Source organism: Heterodontus francisci, chromosome 1 (genome assembly GCF_036365525.1).
Source record: "Heterodontus francisci isolate sHetFra1 chromosome 1, sHetFra1.hap1, whole genome shotgun sequence".
Classification (NCBI taxonomy): domain Eukaryota; kingdom Metazoa; phylum Chordata; class Chondrichthyes; order Heterodontiformes; family Heterodontidae; genus Heterodontus; species Heterodontus francisci.
In genome coordinates this window covers 223,599,993-223,620,555 of record NC_090371.1, presented here as the reverse complement: position 1 = coordinate 223,620,555, position 20,563 = coordinate 223,599,993, and the positions used below count along the sequence as shown (strand labels likewise).

The 20,563-nt window shown below is 42.5% G+C and overlaps 1 protein-coding gene across 3 annotated transcripts in view; it reads left to right on the top strand.

Annotated features, from left to right (window-relative positions):
* The window catches only part of LOC137356154 (protein regulator of cytokinesis 1-like), a 72,278-nt gene extending 52,320 nt beyond the window's left edge, over nt 1–19,958 (top strand). For 2 of the 3 annotated variants that reach the window (XM_068022084.1, XM_068022009.1), the window contains 2 exons: nt 9,448–9,591; nt 19,055–19,958. In XM_068022084.1, the coding sequence (XP_067878185.1) occupies nt 9,448–9,591; nt 19,055–19,123 (213 nt within the window). In that variant the 3' untranslated portion in view covers nt 19,124–19,958. The remainder of the gene's footprint in view (nt 1–9,447; nt 9,592–19,054) is intronic. The other variant, XM_068022154.1, reaches the window with a different exon arrangement.
* Nucleotides 19,959–20,563: the final 605 nt, after the last annotated feature.

The following is a 20,563-nucleotide window of genomic DNA, read 5'->3' as shown; positions in this document are numbered from 1 at the left end:
ATGTGACTGTTTTTTTTTATTCCTAAACTCTACCTATTAAAGCTTCATTTGATGCCCCCTCCAAGATATCATCTCTCCTTACTGCAGTAATTGACTCCTTAACTAATATTGCTATACCCCCTCCTCTGTCTCACCTGAAGATTCTATATCCCGGGATATTGAGCTGCCAGTCCTGCCCCTCCCTCAACCATGTCTCTGTGATGGCTACTATATCACAATTCCACGTGTCAATCCTTGCCCTTAACTCATCCGTTTTACCTGCAATACTCCTGGCATTAAAGTAGAGGCCATCCATCCTGGTCTTACTCCCTTGAAACTTCCGCTGTATTCCCTCTGACTTGTTCGCTTTCCTGTGTTTAGCTGTGTCCCTATTCTGCTAGGAGTCTGCATCCCTTCCCCCTGCCAATTTAGTTTAAACTCCTCCCAACAACACTAGCAAACCCGCCAGCAAGGATGTTAGTCCCCCTCTGGTTCAGATGTAGACCGTCCTGCTTGTACAAGTCCCACCTTCCCCAGAAACGGTCCCAGTGGTCCAGGAATCTAAAACCCTCCCTCCTGCGCCAACTCTTAAGCCATGCATTCATCTGTGCTATTCTCCTATTTCTATACTCAATACTCTATATTTCTATACTCAGTCTGGCTGACGTGTGACTGCAGAACCACAGCAATGTGGTTGACTCTAAAATGCCTTCTGAAATGGCCCAACAAGCCACTCAGTTGTATGAAAGCACTACAAAGTCTAAGAAAAGGAATGAAACTGGACGGACCACCTGGCATCGACTGAGAGAGAGGTGTGCAAGGGGAGCCTGACCCATGCCGTCGGATCCCGTAGGGGTCAGGTCGGGTAGCTGGCCTTTACTCATGTACTGATGTAAAGACCTGCCACGTGACCTGACCCCGACGGGTCCCGACGACATGTCTGGGTCTGGAATTGGGGTGCGCGTCGGGTTTCCTTTGCATACCTCTAGACTGAGGCACTGGAAATGACCACAGCAAACCCAGTCCTGCTGACCCTCAAGTCCTCCGTACTAACATCTGGGGGCATGTGCCAAAACTGGGAGACTCAGCCTGACAGTCATACTCATGGAATCATACCTTACAGACAATGTTCCAAACACTGCCATCACCATCCCTGGGTCTGTCCTGCTGGTGCTGGCACAGTGGTTTACAGTCAGGAGTGAGTTGCCCGGAGATTCCTCAACATTGACTCTGGACCCCATGAAGTCACATGGCATCAGGTCAAACATGGGCAAAGAAACCTTCTGTTGGTTTATCATCTACTGCCACACCCTCCCCCACCCTTGGTTGATGAATCAGTGCTTCTTCATGTTGAAGACCAATTGGAAGATGCACGGAGGGTAGCAAGAGCACAGAATGTACACTTAGGTGGGGGACTTCAATGTCCATCACCAAGAGTGCCTCAGTAGCACCACTACTGACCGAGCTGGCTGGGTCCAAAAGGACATAGCTGCTAGGCTGGATCTACGGCCAGTAGTGAGAGAACAGATGGGGGGAAAACGTACTTGACCTCTTCCTCCCCAATCTACCTGTCACAGATGCATCTGTCAGTGACAGTATTTGTAGGAGTGACCACCATAGTCCTTGTGAAGACAAAGCCCCATCTTCATTTTGAGGTTACCCGCCATCATGTGTACCGCAAATATCCCCATCCTCAATGATGGGGGTGCCGAATACATCAGTGCAAAAGACGAGGTGGAAGTATTCGCACTTCTGGCTGAAGATGGATGCAGAGTGGATGATCCATCTCGACCATCTCCTGAGGTCGCCAGCATCACAGATGCCAGTCTTCAGCCAATCCAATTTCACTCTACTGAAGGCACTGGATACTGCAAGGGCTATGGGCCCTGACAATATTCCTGCCATAGTGCTGAAGACTTTTTTGCTCTAGAACTAGCCATGCCCCTAGCCAAGCTGTTCCAGTACAGCTCGAATACTGACATCTACCCAGTAATGTGGAAAATTGTCCAAGTATGTCCTGTCCACAAAGCAGGACAAATTCAACCCGGCCAGTTATCGCTCTATCGGTCTACTCTCCACCAGCAAAGTGTGGAAAGGCTCGTTGACGTATCAAGTGACACCTGTTCACTGATGCTCAGTTTAGGTTCTTCCAGGTCCATTCAGCTCCTGACTTCTTCAGCCTTGTTTCAAACTTGGGCAAAAGAGCTGATGCCGGGTGGTCCGTCCAGTTTCATTCCTTTTCTTAGACTTTGTAGTGCTTTTATACAACTGAGTGGCTTGTTGGGCCAGTTCAGAAGGCATTTTAGAGTCAACCACAGAGGTGAAGTGGGAGTAACTGCCCTTGACATCAAGGCAGCATTTGACCAAGTATGGCACCAAGGAGCCCTAGCAAAAGTGGAGTCAATGGGAATCGAGTGGGGAACGGACTCTCTGCTGGTTGGAGTCATACCTACTGCAAAGGAAGCTAGTTATGATTGTTGGAGACCAATCATCTCAGCTCCAGAACATCACTGCAGAAGTTCTTCAAGGTAGTGTCCTAGGCCCAACCATCTTCAGCAGCTTTATCAATGGCCTGCCCTCCATCATAAGGTCAGAAGTGGGAATGCTTGCTGATCATCATTCGTGACTCCTCAGACACTGAAGCAGCCTGTGTCCATGTGCAGAAAGACCTGGACAATGTCCAGACTTGGGCTGATGTGTGGTGCGAATGTTACTTGCCACGTAATGATCTCTAAGAGAATCCAACCATATCCCCTTAAGGTTCAATGGCATTACCATCACTGAATCCGCCACTATCAACATCCTGTGGGTTACCATTGACCAGAAACTGAACTGGACCAGCCACATAAATGCTGTGGCTACAAGAGCAGGAATTCTGCGGCAAGTAACTCGCCTTCTGTCTCCCCAGTGCTTGTCGACCATCTACAAGGCCCACGTCAGGAGTGTGATCGAATACACTCCACTTGCCTGGACGGGTGTAGCTCCGACAACAGTCATGGAGCTCGCGCCATGCAGGACAAAGCAGCTTGCTTGATGTGGCACACCATCCACCAGGTTCAACATTCACTCCCTTCACCACCGACGCACAGTGGCAGCAATGTGTACCATTTACAAGATGCACTGCAGCAACTCAACAAAGCTCCTTTGACAGTACCTTCCAAACCCGTGACCTCTACCACCTAGAAGGACATGGCCAGCAGATGCATGGTAACACCACCTGCAAGTTCTCCTTCAAGCCACACACCATCCTGACTTGGAAATATCACCTTTCTTTCACACTCATTTGGGCAAAATCCTGGAACTCCCTTCCTAACAGCACTGTACCAACATCCCAAAGACTGCAGCGGTTCAACAAGGCAGCTCGCCGCCTTCTCAAGGGCAATTGGGGATGGGCAATAAATGTTGGCCTAGCCAGCGATGCTCCCATCCCATGAAGAAATGGGGAAAAAAACTATTTAGGTGACAGCTGGAGTACTGCATGCAGTTCTGATCAGTGCACTATAGGAAAGATGTGATGTTACCTGGACTGGCGAATTTTCATTCTGAGGAAAGATTGGATCGGCTCAAGTTGTTTTCATTGGAATAGAGGAGGCTGAGGGGAGACCTAATTGGATGGATAGGAAGGCCCTATTTTCCTTTGGTTGAGGGGTCCATTACCAGGGAGCATAGATTTGGGGTAAGGGGTAGGTGCTTTATAGGGGATCCGAGGGGAAACACCTTTTCACCCAGAGGGTGGTGGGGAGCTGGAACATGCTGCCTGAAAGGATGGTAGAGGCAGAAACCCTCTACATTTAAAAAGTACTTGGATATGCTGTAATCTACAAGGCTACAGACCAAGGGCTGGAAAGTGGGATTAGGCTGGATGGCTATTTGCTGGCACAGACACTAGCCGAATGGTCTCCTTCCACGCTGTGATTCTATGTAACCCCACTGTTCAAGAAGGGAGGGAGAGAGAAAATGGGGAACTATAAGCCAGTTAACCTGTCAAATGGGGCAAATACTAGAAACTTTATCGTTTGGGCAGAGTCAACAGGGTTTTATGAAAGTGTTTGAAATCTTTTTGTGTAACTGATATGGCAGATAAGAGTGAACCAAGTGGGTGTAGTATATTCAGATTTTCAGAAGGCCTTTGATACAAGAGATTGTTTCAATCCTGTGAGCCCTAACTTTGAATAATATAATGGCATAGATTGATCCATTTATTCGCACTCTGCCCGTTAATCATTTTCAGATTGGCATTTTGTTGCCTGTGGAGTGCTGCAAGGGTCAGTGCTTGGGCCTCAGCCATTTACAATCTTTACAGTGACTGACTTTTGATGAGATTGAGTGTAATATATCCAAGTTTTTTGACTACGCAAAGCTAGCTGTGAAAGTAAGCTGTAAGGAAGATGCAAAGGAATATAGGCCAGTTATTTTATTTGGCGATACAGTAATTGGACAAGAAGGTGGTAGGTAGAGTCTAATGAGGGGAAATGTGAAATTATTCACTTTGTAGGAAGAACAGAAAATCAGTTTTTATTTAAAAGTGCTACTGAATGTTCTGAGGGACTTGGGTGTTGTGTATGAATCACAAAGTTAGCATGTAGGTGCAGCAGGCAATTAGGAAGGCAGATAGTATGTTGGCCTTTATTGCAAGGACTGAGTGCACAGTGTGCAGTCAGGAGTTTAAATGAGGGAGTTTGGTGAAGAAGGAAACTATAAATTAAGAAATTTAATTAACAAACAGATGGCAGAACAAGTGATGTGTCAGGGCTGCAGTATATGGAAGTTCCTGGTTGCCACTGCAATCCGTGGCAACCATGTCTGTAGTAACTGCCTTTGGCTTGAAGAGTTTCATCAGAGTTAATGAGCTGAAGGCCAAGCTGTAGACATTTTGATGCATCAAGGAGGGGGAAAGTTACCTGGGCACTTTGTTCCAGAGGCAGTCACGCCCCTTAGGATAGGGTTGTCTGATTTGATCAGGGACAGGAGTGTGTGAGTCAGGCAGGTAAGGGATCAAGGAGAGAATGGAGGAGCCTCAGCCCCTGCAATTGAGCAACAAGTTTGAGGTTCTTGCAGCTGGTATGAGCGAGAGCTGTAGTGTGGATGAGCAGACTGACCATGGCACCATAGTACAGGAAGCCATTCAGGTTGGGGGGCAGTTAAAAGGAATGTAGTGGTAGTAGGGGACAGTATAGTCAGGGGGCATCAACACTGTTCTCTGCAGCCAAGAGCAAGAATCCAGAAGGTTGAATTGCCTGCCTGGTGCCAGGGTTTAGGATGTCTGCTTAGGGCTGGAGAGGAACTTGTAGTAGGAAGGAGGATCCAGTTGTCGTGGTCCATGTAGGTACCAGTGGCACAGGACTAGGAAAGAGGTTCTGCATAGGGAATATGAGGATCTGGACACTAAATTTAAAAAGCAGAATCTCTAAGGTAATCTCTGGATCATTACCTGAGCTATGTGCAAATTGGCAAAGGGTAAATGAGATTAGCAAGATGAATGTGTGACTCAGACTGCTGTGGGAGAAGTGGGTTCTGGTTCTGACACCAGTACTGGGGAATATGGAGGCTGTACCATTTAGAAGGATGAGAGGTGATGTAATTCAAATACAAAATTCTTACAGGGCTCAACAGGGTAGATGCAGGAGTTATGTTTCCCCTAGCTTGGGGAGTCTAGAACCAGGGGACACAGTCTCAGAATAAAGGGGAGGCCATTTAGGATTGAGATGAGGAATTTCTTCACTCAGGATGGTGAATCTTCAGAGGGATGTGTGGAGGCTCAGTCGTTGAGTATGTTCATGACGGAGATCGATAGATTTCTGCATATTAAAAACATTAAGGGATGCAGGGAGAATGCAGGAAAATGATGGGAAGTAGATCAGCCGTGATCTCATTGAATGGCAGAGCGGGTTCGAAGGGCTGAATGGCCTACTCCTATTTCTTATGAATTGGAGTAGTATGAGTAAGGAATTGCTGCAATTATATAGGGCTTTGGTGAGACCATGCCTGGAGTACTTGATACAGTTTTATTCTCCTTTTCTGAAGGAAGGATATACCTGCCTTAAGAGGGGATTGAACAATGTTTCACTAGATTGATTCCAGGGATGAGAGGGTCGAGTTATGAGGAAAGATTGAATAGAATGGGCCTATATTTTCTTGAGTTCAGAAGAATGAGAGGTGTTCTTATTGAAATGCATAAATTTCTTAGAGGGCTTGACCGGGTTGATGCTGACATGCTGTTTCTCCTGGCTAGGGAGTCTGGAACTGGGGGGCATTGGCTCAGGATAAATGGGTTTGTCGTTTAGCACTGGGATTGGAAATTTTTGGAATTCTCTACTCCAGAGGGTTGGGGATACCCAGTTGGTGAGCATATTGGAGAGATCAATAGATTTTCGGACATGAAGGGATATGGAATAGATCAGCCGTGATCATACTGAATGGGTTGTTTCTGTTCATAATTTCTACAAATTGAGGCAATGGGTAGAATTGCAGGTCATCTTTTCTGGTAAAGTTATCATTTAAATCAGTTGTTGTGTTTTATCCAAGTGTGTAATTCCAGTATTGTTTCCTCTGTTAGCATGTCTGACTTGATTTTCATAGTTTAATTTTGCCCATTTTTTAAATAACAAGATAGTTAATGGACAACTAGCAAACCGATATAAATGTACAAATGTTAATCCAGCTGAAATGTGCAGCCTAGTAAATGGCTCCACAAAACTACTTCAGGTGAATTTATTTTTCCCACTGAAAGCTATTCTTGTATTTTTGGTGTATAAGAGGCAACACTTTAGCTAACATCTCCTGTGCTTTTGCTGCTCCTTCAGCTTTGATCACCTATCTTGTTCAATGTCCCTCTTTTTTCCAAAGATGTCTGCAGCCCTTCTGAGAAAATGTAAGATGGTGCTGGGGGTCTTGAGAGTGAAGCGAGAGAAGATCCATTTTTCTACGCTGCGTGTTCCATAAAATCTTTGGCTAGCAGGCCTTGTATTTGATGAATGTGTATATCTTTTCAGATAAGCTAGAGGATTTTTGAATCCAAACCATGTTTCTCATACAAGGGGGTGGAAAAAGTTGTCCTAGCATTCATTGATTACCTGCCCCACCCCAGTTTTCCATCCTTCAACCAATTTCTTTTTAATTAGAGATTCTTTGTAACAAAAATATAGAAAATTGAAAGCACTGAAAGAGGTCATTTGGCTCATCCTGTGCCAGCAAAAGTAAGCTATCCAGCTGAATCCCACTCTCCACCTTCTGCTCAGTGACCCTGCAGGTTATAGCACTTTAAGTGCATATCCAAATATTTAAATGTGATTTAGGGTTTCTGCCTCCACCACCCTTCCAGACAGAGTTCCAGACCCCCACCATCCTCTTGGGTGTAAAAGTGTCTCTTTAGCTCCCCTCTAATCCGTCTGTCAATTACTTTAAATCTAGCCCTTTGGCTCATGACCTCTCTGCTAAGGGCAATAAGTCACTCTTCTTGGCCCCTCATAATTTTATATGCCTCCAATTAAATCTCCCCTCAACCTCTTCTGTTCTAAAGAAAACATCCCCAGCCTATCTTATTTCTCCTCATAGCTAAAATTCTCCATTCCAGGCAACATCTTTGTAAATCTCCTCTGTATGCTCTCTAGTGTGATTACAGCCTTTCTGTTAATACAGGAACCAGAGCTGTACACTGAACCCTAGCTGTGGCCTAACTAATGTTTGTGCAGTTCTAGCATAATCTCTCATTAGCTGAGACATAGAATAAAGAAATTTATCCAATATGCTGCCTTAACCACCTTTACTTACCCCTCCCCCTGACACCTTCAAGATTCTGTGGGCATGTATGACCAGGTCCTCTGTTTTCCTACATTTCACAGTATCCTACCATTTATTGCCTTCCCTTGCCTTGTTTGACCTCCCCAAATGCATTGACACTCACTTCCCTGGATTGAATTCCATTTGCCATTTTTCTACCCACTTGACCTGTCCACTAATATCTTCCTGCAGTATGCAAGAAGATCTCCTTGACTTGATGCCAGATTTAAACTACCATCATGCAAAGGGAAATAAGTCTTTGGATAAATTTGAGATCAGTGGCAAGCACCATTGCTTCACTGCTGACTGCGAAATCTGGCCCAATTCTATTTGCTATAGGGGAATGGCAGGAAAACAAAATGTTAAATGAAGGTTAGCTAATCTGCTCTGCAAGGTCACCTACTGACCAGGCTGTTAACATAGTCAGGTTGTTACAATGGAGAAAATTTTTTAAAATGTGATTGGGCAGGTGCCACCAGATGTGAATGGAATTAATATAGAATTTTCCACATTTAATTGTTGACACCGAACTTTTAAATAGAAAGATGACTCTCTAATTCTGTCTTTAACCTAAAGGTAGATGTAAGTCTTGGTAGAAGGGAAATAGACAAATCTATACCCAGATGATTGCCGTTAGGCAGTTCCCAGTGAACTTTTGATGCACCTGTTAAGAGCGTTAAAGGAGGAAAAACTAATTCACTAAAGTGCAAGTCAGCCCAGGACTTGACTGCTGGTCCTTTATCTACAGAAGTGCTTTTTTTCTCCCCCCATGCTTGCTAAGAAGCCTTTGGTTTTTCTCCATACGCTGTCTGGAATTTTTCTTACTGATTTTGTTATCTGAATTTTCCCCTCGTCCTCCCAAGTTCTGAATGTTCTGTTCTACCTGTGTTCTTTCCTTGAACTTTCACTGTCAAGACTTGTTACATCCACATCCAGTCTTTCAAGTTCCCTTCAAACCTGTGAATTCCTTTAACATGTACAACCTTTTGTAACAAAGTTTTAGCACTCTGGTAAACTGTTTGGCTCATTCAGCTACAAGCTTTTAAGGTCAACATCTGGACTATTCCTGAATTGATTGAATTCAGCCAGGGTGACAACGGGTGTACTACAGTTGATGTCAGTGCTGGGAAGGAAAATTCTCCTTTGGGCCCCATGCTACAATGCCATATAGTTAAATTTACCAACCTTTACCATCTAGAATCTCATGGAGAATGATCACTAAGATCCCCATGGAACCATATCTCCCAAGGAGTTGATGCCTCCAGAAAACAATGAAATAGGTGTGGGGAGGGTTAGCTACTACTTGATTTATCTATTACACTCCAACCTTTGTCCTGCAATGCATCTTTTCCCTTTGTCTAAGTTTTTCAATTTCACAAACTTTCAACACTGAGCTATGAATTAAGGTCTTGCTGCTTAGAAAAATAGTTAAGCTTGTCCTGATTGAAATATTTAATGAGCATTATGCTGGAATGTCTTGAGTATAGAGCGAAGTATCATTCCTGACTAGCCTATGATTTCCAAGCATAATATGGTCTGGCTTGTTCACTAGTCTATTTTGTAAATGCCTTTTTTGTTTAGCTTGTTCCAACTGTAAATCAAGGCTGTTTATTTCCAGAAAGTGTGTAGCAACTCTTTAAAATTTAGGTGGGTGCTGAAGGAAGTTTTGACTGATTTTCTGTTCATTAGACTCCAAATGCGAGCAAGTTACCAGAGTTACTACAAAGACCATCTTTGCAAGACAAAAAAACAATAAATGCATCAACAATTTCCAATGTGGCTCGGCAGCCCAGTACATTCAACTGTCTTGTTACAAGCTATTCAGAATTTTCGGTAAAGTCTACATTTTATTAGCTTTCTCTACTCTTAAATAATGTAGTCTAATTTAATCACTTCAAGCTTTTTGAAAACTTGAATTTAGTTTTCCACAATGATCGAAAAGAAAGTTAACACTTTAGTTCATCCACCTGTTTAAATTAAGTTCCTAACTTCCAATACGTAATAGCTTATATATACTACCTTTCAGGTAGTAAAACGTCCCAGGGCACTTCACAGAAGCATTATAAAGCAAAATTAGACTGAGTCACATGGTGATATTAGGGCAGATGGCCAAACGCTTGGGTGAAGAGGTAGGTTTTAAGGAGCATCTTATCGTAAAGAGAGGTAGTGTCTGAGGTCTAGGGAGGGAATTCAGAGCTTGGGGTCTAGGCGGCTGAATGGTGGAGCAATTAAAATCGAGTATGCTCAAGAGGCTGGAATTAGACTAGCGCAGACATGAGGGCTGGAGGAGATATGAAAGCAAGGATGAAAATTCTAAAATCGATGCATTTCTTGACTAATGACCAAATATAGGTCAGCAAGCAGAGGGATGTTAGGTGAATGGGACTTAGTGCGAGTAAGGACATGGGTAGCAGAGTTTTGGGTGACCAATTTTACAAAGGGGAGAATGTGGAAGGCCAGTCAAACATGCATTGGAATAGTTAAGTCTGGTGGTAACAGAAGCATGAATGAGGGTTTCCGCAGCAGGTGAGCTGAGGCAGGGTGAAGTCTGGAGATGTTAAGGAGGTGGAAATAGGTGGTCTTAGTGACAGAATGAATGAGGTCTGAAACTCATCTCTGGGTCAAATGTGACACCAATGTTGCAAACAGACTGGCTTAATCTCAGATGGTTGCCAGGGAGAGAGATCAAGTCAGTAGCTAGGGAATGGAGTTTGGAGCAGGAACTGAAAGCAATGGCTTCAATCTTTCCAATATATAATTGGAAGAAATTTCTACTTGTACAGTACTGGACGTCAGATTAGCAGTCTGAAGGCTCCTACATTGTTAAGTTATCGGGGGGGATGGTGAGGTGAGCTGGGTGTTGTCAGCATAGTATACTGAGTACTATCCGGTGTTGCGGAATGGCAGCAGATAGATGAGAAATAGGAGCGGGTTAGAGATGGAAACCTGGGACACCAGAGGTAACTGTGTGGGACAAGAAGTCATTGCAAATGATGCTTTGGCTGTGATTCGATAAGAATGGAACCAGACAAGTGCAATCCCATCCATCTGGATGACTCTGCAGAGTTGTTGGGGGATGGTGTTATCAACCATGTCAAAAGCTGTAGGCAGTTCACAAAGGACGAGGAGGAATAGTTTACCTTTTGTCACGTAGGATGTCATTTGTGACTGAGCTCTTTTGGTATTGTGGCAAGGGTGAAAAACTGATTTGGGGGGATTCAACATAAAAACAAAGTGCTGGAAATACTCAGCAGGTCAGGCAGCATCTGTGAAGAAAAGCAGAGTTAACATTTCAGGTCTGGGCGGCACAGTGGCGCAGTGGTTAGCACCGCAGCCTCACAGCTGCAGCGACCCGGGTTCAGTTCTGGGTACTTCCTGTGTGGAGTTTACAAGTTCTTCCTGTGTCTGCTTGGGTTTCCTCCCACAGCCAAAGACTTGCAGGTTGATAGATAAATTGGCCATTGTAAATTGCCCCTAGTGTAGGTAGGAGGTAGGAGAATGGTGGGGATGTGGTAGAGAATTGGGGTTAATGTAGGATTAGTATAAATGGGTGGCACAGACTCGGTGGGCCGAAGGGCCTGTTTCAGTGCTGTATCTCTAAATAAAAATAAATAAATAAAATCTGTGACCGATTCAAATATCAAGTTCTGGGAACAGATTTAGGAGGAAACTACATGTTCAAGTACTTTGGAGAGGAAAGGGAGGTTTGCAAGGACAGTGAGAGGTCAAGAGTTGGGTTTTTTTTTGAGGGGGGAGATTATGGCAGATTTAAAGGAGAGGACCGCACCAGAAGAAAGAACCACTAACAATATCAGCGGGGGCTTGATGTTTGGTGGTCAGTTTAGTATGAATAAGGTGGAGGGAGTTGGAGGTGGGTTTTATGGACAAGATGAGCTTGGAGAGGGCATGAGGGGAGACACAAACTAGAGCAAGATGTGAATTCAAGGTTAGGGCAGATGGGATTGTTTGGTCTGGTGGGTTAATGGAAGGGAGGGATGTGGCAGATGGATGATCATGACTTCCGTGACACAGAAGTTCATGAGCTTGCATTTATTGTTGCCAAGGTTGGGGGAGACAGGACAGAAGTTTAAGACTGTTTGTAATGAAGAAAAATAGCCTAGAGTTATCTTTGCATTCCAAGATGATTCTGATATAGTAACAGTTCTGGCAGAAGACAGCAGGACCCAAAAGTGCTTTGTGATCCAGACAGATCTGGTAGTGGACTGGCGAAACCAGTTGTCTGCCCTATCTGTTCAAGTCTGCGTCCCTTGGAATTAAGGGAGCAGTGATGAGGGTCATACCTGGAGGAATGGCCAGGGTGAGAGTAATGTTTTTATCGGGGCTAGGGCATCAAAGACAGAAGTGAGGGTGCGTTGAGCAATAAGTAGATGCAGAAATGTTGAATGGAGGGCCATAGGCTAGACAGTTGGGATTTTGAAAGTGCAGTTGCAAGTGAATTGGGGGATAGCTTTCTTTCCAGGAGGTTACATAAGGTGGTCAGGTTGGAGGGTGGAAGGGACATGTGGCTGGAAAGTGATGCAAGGAAGTGATGAGAGATGGCCTTGTCTCATATTTAATATGATAGAAGTACCAGGACCACGTGAGATGACCAGGTCAAGGGGGTTGCTGTGATGAATCAACTAAATTGCTTATTTTATTGGGGGTATCCACGTAAAGGGCTGGATTTGGTGGGCCCCCTGGGGGTGGGGGGAGAGAGCTATAGAATTACAGCTAGGGGGGGGGTTGGCGGGAGGCAGGGGTACGGAGGGTCCAACACCTTCCTGTTGCACTGCAATTAAGTCGGGGTGAGAAATGCAGACAGCAGCCTTCCTGCCCAGAGGCCAATTAAGACCTTTAGGCCTTTATCAGCCATTTGAGGGCCTCTTCCTACTGCCGCTGGAATTAAATCAGTGGCATCGGGGCCTACCACCCTTTCAATCTGGTGTCAGGGGCTCCGCTAAATCCAGCCCATAGTGTGTATCTCCTATTGCCTCTTATTGCATTTTGCTCAGAACCACCTCGTCCTGTAGCAAGAATTTTTTTTGTGCATCTTACAAGAGAAGTTGTAAGCAAATACCTGGTCTTGTGGAATTTTGGGAAGTTGTGTATGTAACTGTTCCATACTATATTGGACAGGTGGACTGCAGCATTTGTTGCTGTGTACAACACTGTAGGTGGGTAGTCAATGCTATAGTGCACAGTAGCCCAGTGGTTTACCTGAACTAGCAACCTAGAAGTCATCCCAACATGAGTTGGGAAATTGAGTTTTAAACCTTTTTTTTTGTCATGACCATGAAAGTTGCTGCATAATCATAAAGCCCAATGCCCTTTGAGTAAAAATTACCCCTGCTCAGCCACCCCACTCCCCAGAATGCATGCTACTCCAGTTCCACAATCTGATCAACTTGTAATGTCCTCTGAAAATAGGGATAGGCATTATTGACATACCCAACAACAAATTATAAAATCTATATAACTCACTAATTTAAATGTTAACTTCTTGCAAATTATACTTCAATAATTGTATACAATACAAACCTGATTAGTGGGCAAATAGTGCTGTAAAATGACTTCTAACCTGCATAGTGTAGAAATTCTGACCAGTCCTCCTCCTCTAGATGAGTTGGCAGATTAGAGAAACTCAATTATGAACAGAAGTAGCCATTTAGCCCCTCAAGCATTTTCTGCCATTTACTTGGATCACGGCTGATCTGTATCTTAACTCCATTTACCTACCTGATACCATTATCCCTAATACCCTTAAATAACTCTAATCTGTCAGTCCTGATTTTGAAATTTTCAATTGACCTACCTTCAACAGCTTTTTGAGTTCCAGATTTTCACTACACTTTGTATGAAATGCTTCCTGTCATCGCCGCCGAATGGCCTTGCTCTCATTTTTAAGGTTTTGGACACTCCCACCAAAAGCAATAGATTAGCTAAAGAGGAAACTTTTAAACTCTTTAATCATAAACATCTCAATTAGATCACCCCTCTTATCTTTACTTCAGGAAATACAAACCTAGCCCTGTATCACTCTCTGCAAGTGTGCTGTACCCACTCCGAGACCAATATATCCTTACTGAAGTGGAGTGCCCAAACTGAATGCAGTACTTCAGTTGGGGGTCTAAAGCACAACTTCCACTCCTTTTTGTATTTCTGTGCATTTGAGATGAAGGCTAAGATTCCATTCACCTCTTAAATTTTTTATATTCTAATTGTTACAAGCACTAGGGAAATGGTACTGAGCAAATTGTTGGAGCTGCAGGCTGACCAGTTCCCAGGTCCTGACGGACTTCATCCTAGGGTCCTAAAAGAAGTGGCTAGTGAGATAGTTGATGCGTTGGTTTTAATTTTCCAAAATTCCCTAGATTCTGGGAAGGTTTCGTTCGCTTGGAAAATAGCGAATGGAACTCCTTTATTCAGAAAGCCGGAAACTACGGGCCAATTAGCTTAACATCTGTCGTAGGCAAAATGTGTTAGAAGCCATTAAAGATGTTGTAGCAGGGCACTTCAAAAAATTCAAGGTAATCAGGCAGAGTCGGCATGGATTTGTGAAAGGAAAATAATGTTTAACCAATTTGTTGGAGTTCTTTGAAGAAGTAACATGCTGTGGATAAAGGTGAACCGGTGGATGTGGTGTACTTACATTTCAGGAAGGCATTTGATAAGGTTATTGTGGAAAATAAAAGTTCATGGTGTAGAGGGTGACATATTGGCATGGTTAGAAGATTGGCTAGCTAACAGGCATAAATGGGTCATTTTCTGGTTGGCAAGATGTAACGAGTGGTATACCATGAGTTTCTGTGCTGGGGCCTCAACTTTTTACAATTTATATAAATTACTTGGATGAAGGGACTGAAGGTATGGTTGTTAAATTTGCTGATGACACAAAGATGTAGGAAAGGTAAGTTGTGAAGAGGACATGAGGCTACAAAAGAATATAGACTGATTCAGTGAGTGGTCAAAGATCTGGCAATTGGGGTATAATGTGGGAAAATGTGACATTGTCCATTTTGGCAGGAAGAATAAAAGAAGTATTATCTAAATGGTGAGAGGATGTAGAGAGAACTGGGTGTCCTAGTGCATGACACAAAAGGTTAGTATGCAAGTAATTAGGAAAGCTAATGGAATGTTATCGTTTATTGCGAGGGGAATTGACTACAGAAGTTATGCTTCAGCTATACAGGGCATTGGTGAGACCACATCTGGAGTACTGTGTACAGTACTGATCTCTTTATTTAAAGAAGGATGTAAATGCATCGGAAGCAATTCAGAGAAGGTTTACTAGACTAATACCTCGAATGGGCGGGTTGTCATGAAAAATGATTGGACAGGCTGGGCTTGGAATTCAGAAGAGTAAGAGGCCACTTGATTGAAACACACAAGATCCTGAGGGGTCTTGACAGGGTCATTGCGGAAAAGAGTTTCCTTTTGTGGGAGAATCTAGAACTAGGGATCACTGTTTTAAGACAACGATGAGGACAATTTTTTTGAGGGTCATGAGTCTTTGCAACGCTCTTCCTGAAAAGGCGGTGGATGCAGAGTCTTTGAATATTTTTAAGGCAGAGGTAGATATATTCTTGATAAGCAAGGGTTATCTGGGGTAGGCAAGAATGTGGAGTTGAGGCCACAATCAGATCAGCCACGATATTGTCGAATGGCAGAGCAAGCTCGAGGGGCTGAGTGGCCTATTTCTAATTCGTATGTTTGTAGTGATTTCTGGACATGGCCTGCTAAATCTCTCTGCTCCTTTACAGATTTAATCTTTGAATGTCTGTTTGCAACTTTATGCTCCCATCTCCACTACTTGCTATGCCACCTAATTTAGTATCAACATGAATATGCAGTTCTCCATTCCTTTATCTGTCATTTACAAATATAGTGGAATGCTGGGGTCCCAATACAATTTTTTTCTTTTGATGGACACCTAGTCACATTCTGCCATTTTGGTATACATGTTTGACATCCCTACACTCACTTTCCAATCTCCCTTACCAATTCCCTACTTCAATAGTTAGCCTCCAATTATATGTACTTTCATTTTTAACAGTCTGTTATGTGGAACCTTATTGAATGCCATCTGAAGTCCATGTAAATAACATCCATAAACACTGCTTTATCTACCATGTTGTTACCACCTCAAAATTGAACTAGGTTGTTAGACATGACTTACCCTTTCAAATGCTGGGGGAGATGGTGGCATAGTGGTAATGTCACTGAACTAGTAATCCGGAGGCCCAGGCTAATGCCCTGGGGTCATGGTTTCAATTCCCACCATGCAGCTAGTGAAATTTAAATTCAATTAATTAAATCAAAATCTGTAATTGAAAGCTAGTCTCAGTAATGTTGCCATGAAATTACCATCAATTTGTCATAAAAACCCATCTGATTCAGTAATGTCCTTTTTAGGGAGGGAAATCTGCTGTCCTTACCTTGTCTGACTTACATGTGGCTCCAGACCCACAGCAATGTGGTTGACTTTTAACTGCCCTCTGAAATGGCCTAGCAAGCCACTCAGTTCAAGGGTAATTAGGGATGGGCAATAAATGCTGGCCTTGCCAGCGACACCCACATCCCATGAAATAATGAAAAAAAGATCATGTTGGTTCTCTGATCAGCTCATTTTCTCAAAACTGAGTCACTCTGTCTCTAATATATTCTAATAACTTCTCCACAATAGATGTCAACAAATAGGTCCCTAATTTCCTGTTTTATCTCTCTCTGACCCTTGAATAATGGCGCCACTGGCAAATTTCCAATCCAAGCTGGTAAATGGAATTTGTTGTGGGTGCCTTTAATCTAGCAACTGAACCAAGGTGGATTAAAGCATGGGTATAAAAGTGATTTGCCTTTATGGTCAAATCTCCAACAATGGAATTGGGCAGTGTGCAGAAATCTCCAAATATTTGGGATCTTTCCTTGACTTATTGCAATTTATTTTTTATATATTGGGCATCACCCTTGTTGCTCATCTCTTGTACTTTTTTGTGATCCTGATTGAGACTGCACATAATCCAGCAAGACTGGATCTGGTCCTGTGATATAGGAGGTGGAACAATTTGATAATTAGTCGTTTAGTAGTATAGAGCTTTAGAATTGGTGAAAAGAGACATGCTAAGGTTTTCATCTTGCACTCACCGGGACAGGCACACGAATGCCAAACTTCTAAGGGAGCAACAATTAACACTGCATAAGAAGAGGGTGCTGATTGGTTGGCAAATCGACTCTGGTCAAGGTGTCGCCATGAAGAATGCATCAGGGAACTATTGTTCCCCATGCTTTAATACAAAAAAGATCATTGTTAAAACAGTCATAATGAAGTTGCGGAAAGGATGCTGGCTTTAACGACATGAATTCTGAGGGAAGTCAGAGGAAATAAGTGGTTCTGACTACAATCTTTGAGTCCGATTTAAAGGATATTCTGGGTAACTGTAGCCTGGTCAACCTGACATCAGTGTATAAGCCTCTCTGTTATACAGATTAAAGATAAAGCCATTAATTAAAAGACCTGTCACTCTAAAGAGGCAATTTGTGTCTTGATGACATAAGACAATTAAGGAATTATGTCGACCTGATGTGAGGCTTTTTGAAAATTGAATTTGGTATTAAAGGGATTGTAGCAGTATGGGTAGAAAATTGACTGAAGGCAAGTTAGTTCCCACCAACTGAGGAGAAATGATCTCAACCCGGTTTGGGTGATCCCATTTGTGCACAGGAGTATGGTTAACTTAAAATGGAAAGTTACTTTAGGACTAAGCAGGTTAACAAATGGAACAGGTATCGGACAACAATTTAATGCAGAAGAATGATTTTAGAGACCAGGAGTTGGATACATAAATCGTTAACAGTGGGAGAACAATGTTGAAGCTTTTTTTTAATTGCATAAGAACAGGATTAGGCCATTCAGCCTCTCCAGCCTGGTCCACCATTCAATCAGATCATGACCTCAATTCTTTTTATCCACTTTTTTAATCCATATCACTCTCTTACCTAAGCAAAAACTTATCAAGCTCAGTCTTGAACTTCAATTGAGCCAGCATCCAAGGCCTTTTACGAAGTGTTCGAGATTCTGCATTCCTAAATGGCCTAGCTGTAATTTTAGGATTGTGTCCCCTTGTTCTGGATTCGCCAACCAGAAGAAATAGTTCATTTAATGAATGCTGGAAATTCTCAGTAGAAAGAGAAATAGTCAACATTTCAGAACTTCTGACACAAGATCATTGACCTGAAATGTTGACGTGCTCTCTTCAACTGATGCCAGACCTGAGTATCTCCAACATTTTCTGCTTTCATTTCAGATAAACCGCATCCACAGTATTTTGCCTTTGAAATAGTTTATCTACCCTATTGAATCCAATTAAACCTTAATTAGGTTAACTGTCCACCTTCTAAACTCATTGCTATAAGCCAAGTTTATGCAAACATGCCATAATTTAACATCCTTAATCCCCACTGTCTGATAAATCTGTGCTGGACCCCTAAAAGACCAATATCGTTCCCTGCAATTTGGTGACTGAAACTGAACACAGTGCTCCTGATCCAGGCTCTATACAACTTATGCATAACTTCCTTGCTGTTGTCTTCCAACTACTGTTACGACCAGATGAATAATATGTCATGGGCTCTCTTGGTGTCTTCACCTGGTCTTATTGTACCAGGGTTTAATTTTAAACACTGTTTTGAGCTCCCCCTTTGTGAATCCTTGTTCACAACTTTCCAATTTATAAGGCACAGAAATGAGCACAAACAGGTTTTCTTTGGTTTAAAGCAAAAAGAGGAAATTTATTAAACCTAAAACTTAATCTCTAATATGGTTCATGACTACGGATATTCGAGCTAACACTAGCCTGCACACGCGATATAATCATGCAAAATAGGGACAGGAAAGAGCAGAAGAAAAGATAAGTAGAACAGTTTGAGGCAATATCTTGTTACTGTTTCTCTATCGCTGTAGTCCTTGATGAAAGATATGGTCTTGCGTTTCGTTGGGGCCCAGTCATCGTCATCAAAACATTGTCCGTGTAGGCAATGTTTCTCTCTCTTAGTATTATGTGTTTTCCTCAATTAGTATGTGTATTGTTCCACTTGGCACATTTGCATTGGGTTTCGTTTGTTAGCATTATGTGTATCTAAATGAAAATGACCAGCAATGACTTATACAACAGGATTAAAAACCATAAATGTTTTTTAATCCTGTTTGTATAAGTCATTGCTGTAATCTAGAAGTTGTAATGCTAAAAACATTGCTGTGTCAGAATTGTATCCAACTAAAACTTTCCTCCCTCTCTCTTAGCGTGACTTTTCCAGAAAATCTAATCATGTCAGTGGACAGCTTAATTCTACAACTCTTGAAAATCCTTAGGACAGCTTGTCTCCACTTCAGATTCCACTAGTTCAGAGGACGACTTCTGCATGGTTCTTTGACAATTGGTAATGATGCTTATTCTAGATGTTCATTTTGTTCCTGTTTGAAGTACTTCAATCATGTTACCTGTGTTTCAATTCAGTTTTGAGTGGAATTACATTCTAATGTGGCTGAGTGTCAATTTTGCTTTTTATGTATATTTTTTATATGTTGGACTTCATCCCTTTTTTGTCTATGTGCATCTACCTCTTTTTTACACAGTACTTCATACAACAACTGAAATTTAAGGACAGTGTAGATTTGTAATTTAACTGATTTATTCCTTGAGGTCAATTAAATGCTTGCTAGAATTTTTTACATTTTGCAAAAATTTGTGACTTATGTAGTACTAAAAGATCAAGAGGAATCTTGCCATCAAGATTTAAAAAAAAAAATTGGATTAATTTACTTTGCAGTCTCTGTTTAAAAGGTGCTAAGGCTGGGAGTGAGTCTATAGAACGATACTTGTAACAAAGCAACTACCTGGGTAATGGTCTCTGTTACTTGGGTAAACCAAGCCAGACTTTAAGCATCTAAATTCACAAATTACAAATTAAGAATGTTTCAGCTTTTAAGAGGCTGGTAAATATGCAATAAAGCGTCAGTGTTGATGCCTAGAAGTATTGAGCTTATCATTTTAGGTGAATCGTTGAGCAATGTCTATTTACTATTGTGCAACTTGACATTTTGTAATGGAAATGACTCTTTCCTCTGCTATTCAGTGTCTGAAGAGTTGACTATCTACTTTTTCTTGGATTGTGAAATCAGATATTTATACAATAAAATACTTCAATAAGCTGCTTTGTGTCCAATGTCTTGGAAAACTTGATCACATGACTATTGAAGTCCTACCTTGTGTATTTTTTTAACCATGCAAATATTAAATTTTTCCAAAATTCATATCTAAATATTGCAGAAGATGGCCTAGTCTGAGGTTAGGTGCATTCTTGAGTGCATCATTAATGAGGGGTTACATAGGCCTAGATCTTGTGGCAATGGTCCATACGCACATACGAATTAGGAGCAGGAGTAGGTCACTCGAGCCTGCTCTGTCATTCAATAAGTTTATGGCTGAACTGATTACTCCACATTTCCACCTACCCCTGATAACCTTCCACCCCCTTGCTTATCAAGATTCAATCTACCTCTGCCTTAAAAATATTCAAAGACTCTGCTTCCACTGCCTTTTGAGGAAGAGAATTCCAAAGACTCACGACCCTCAGAAAAAATTTCCCCTCATCTGTCTTAAATGGACGACCCCTTATTTTTAAACAGTGACCCCTAGTTTGAGATTCTCCCACAAGGGAAAACATCCTTTCCACATGCACCCTGTCAAGACCCCTCAGGATCTTATATGTTTCAATCAAGTCGCCTCTTGCTCTTCTAAATTCCAGCGGA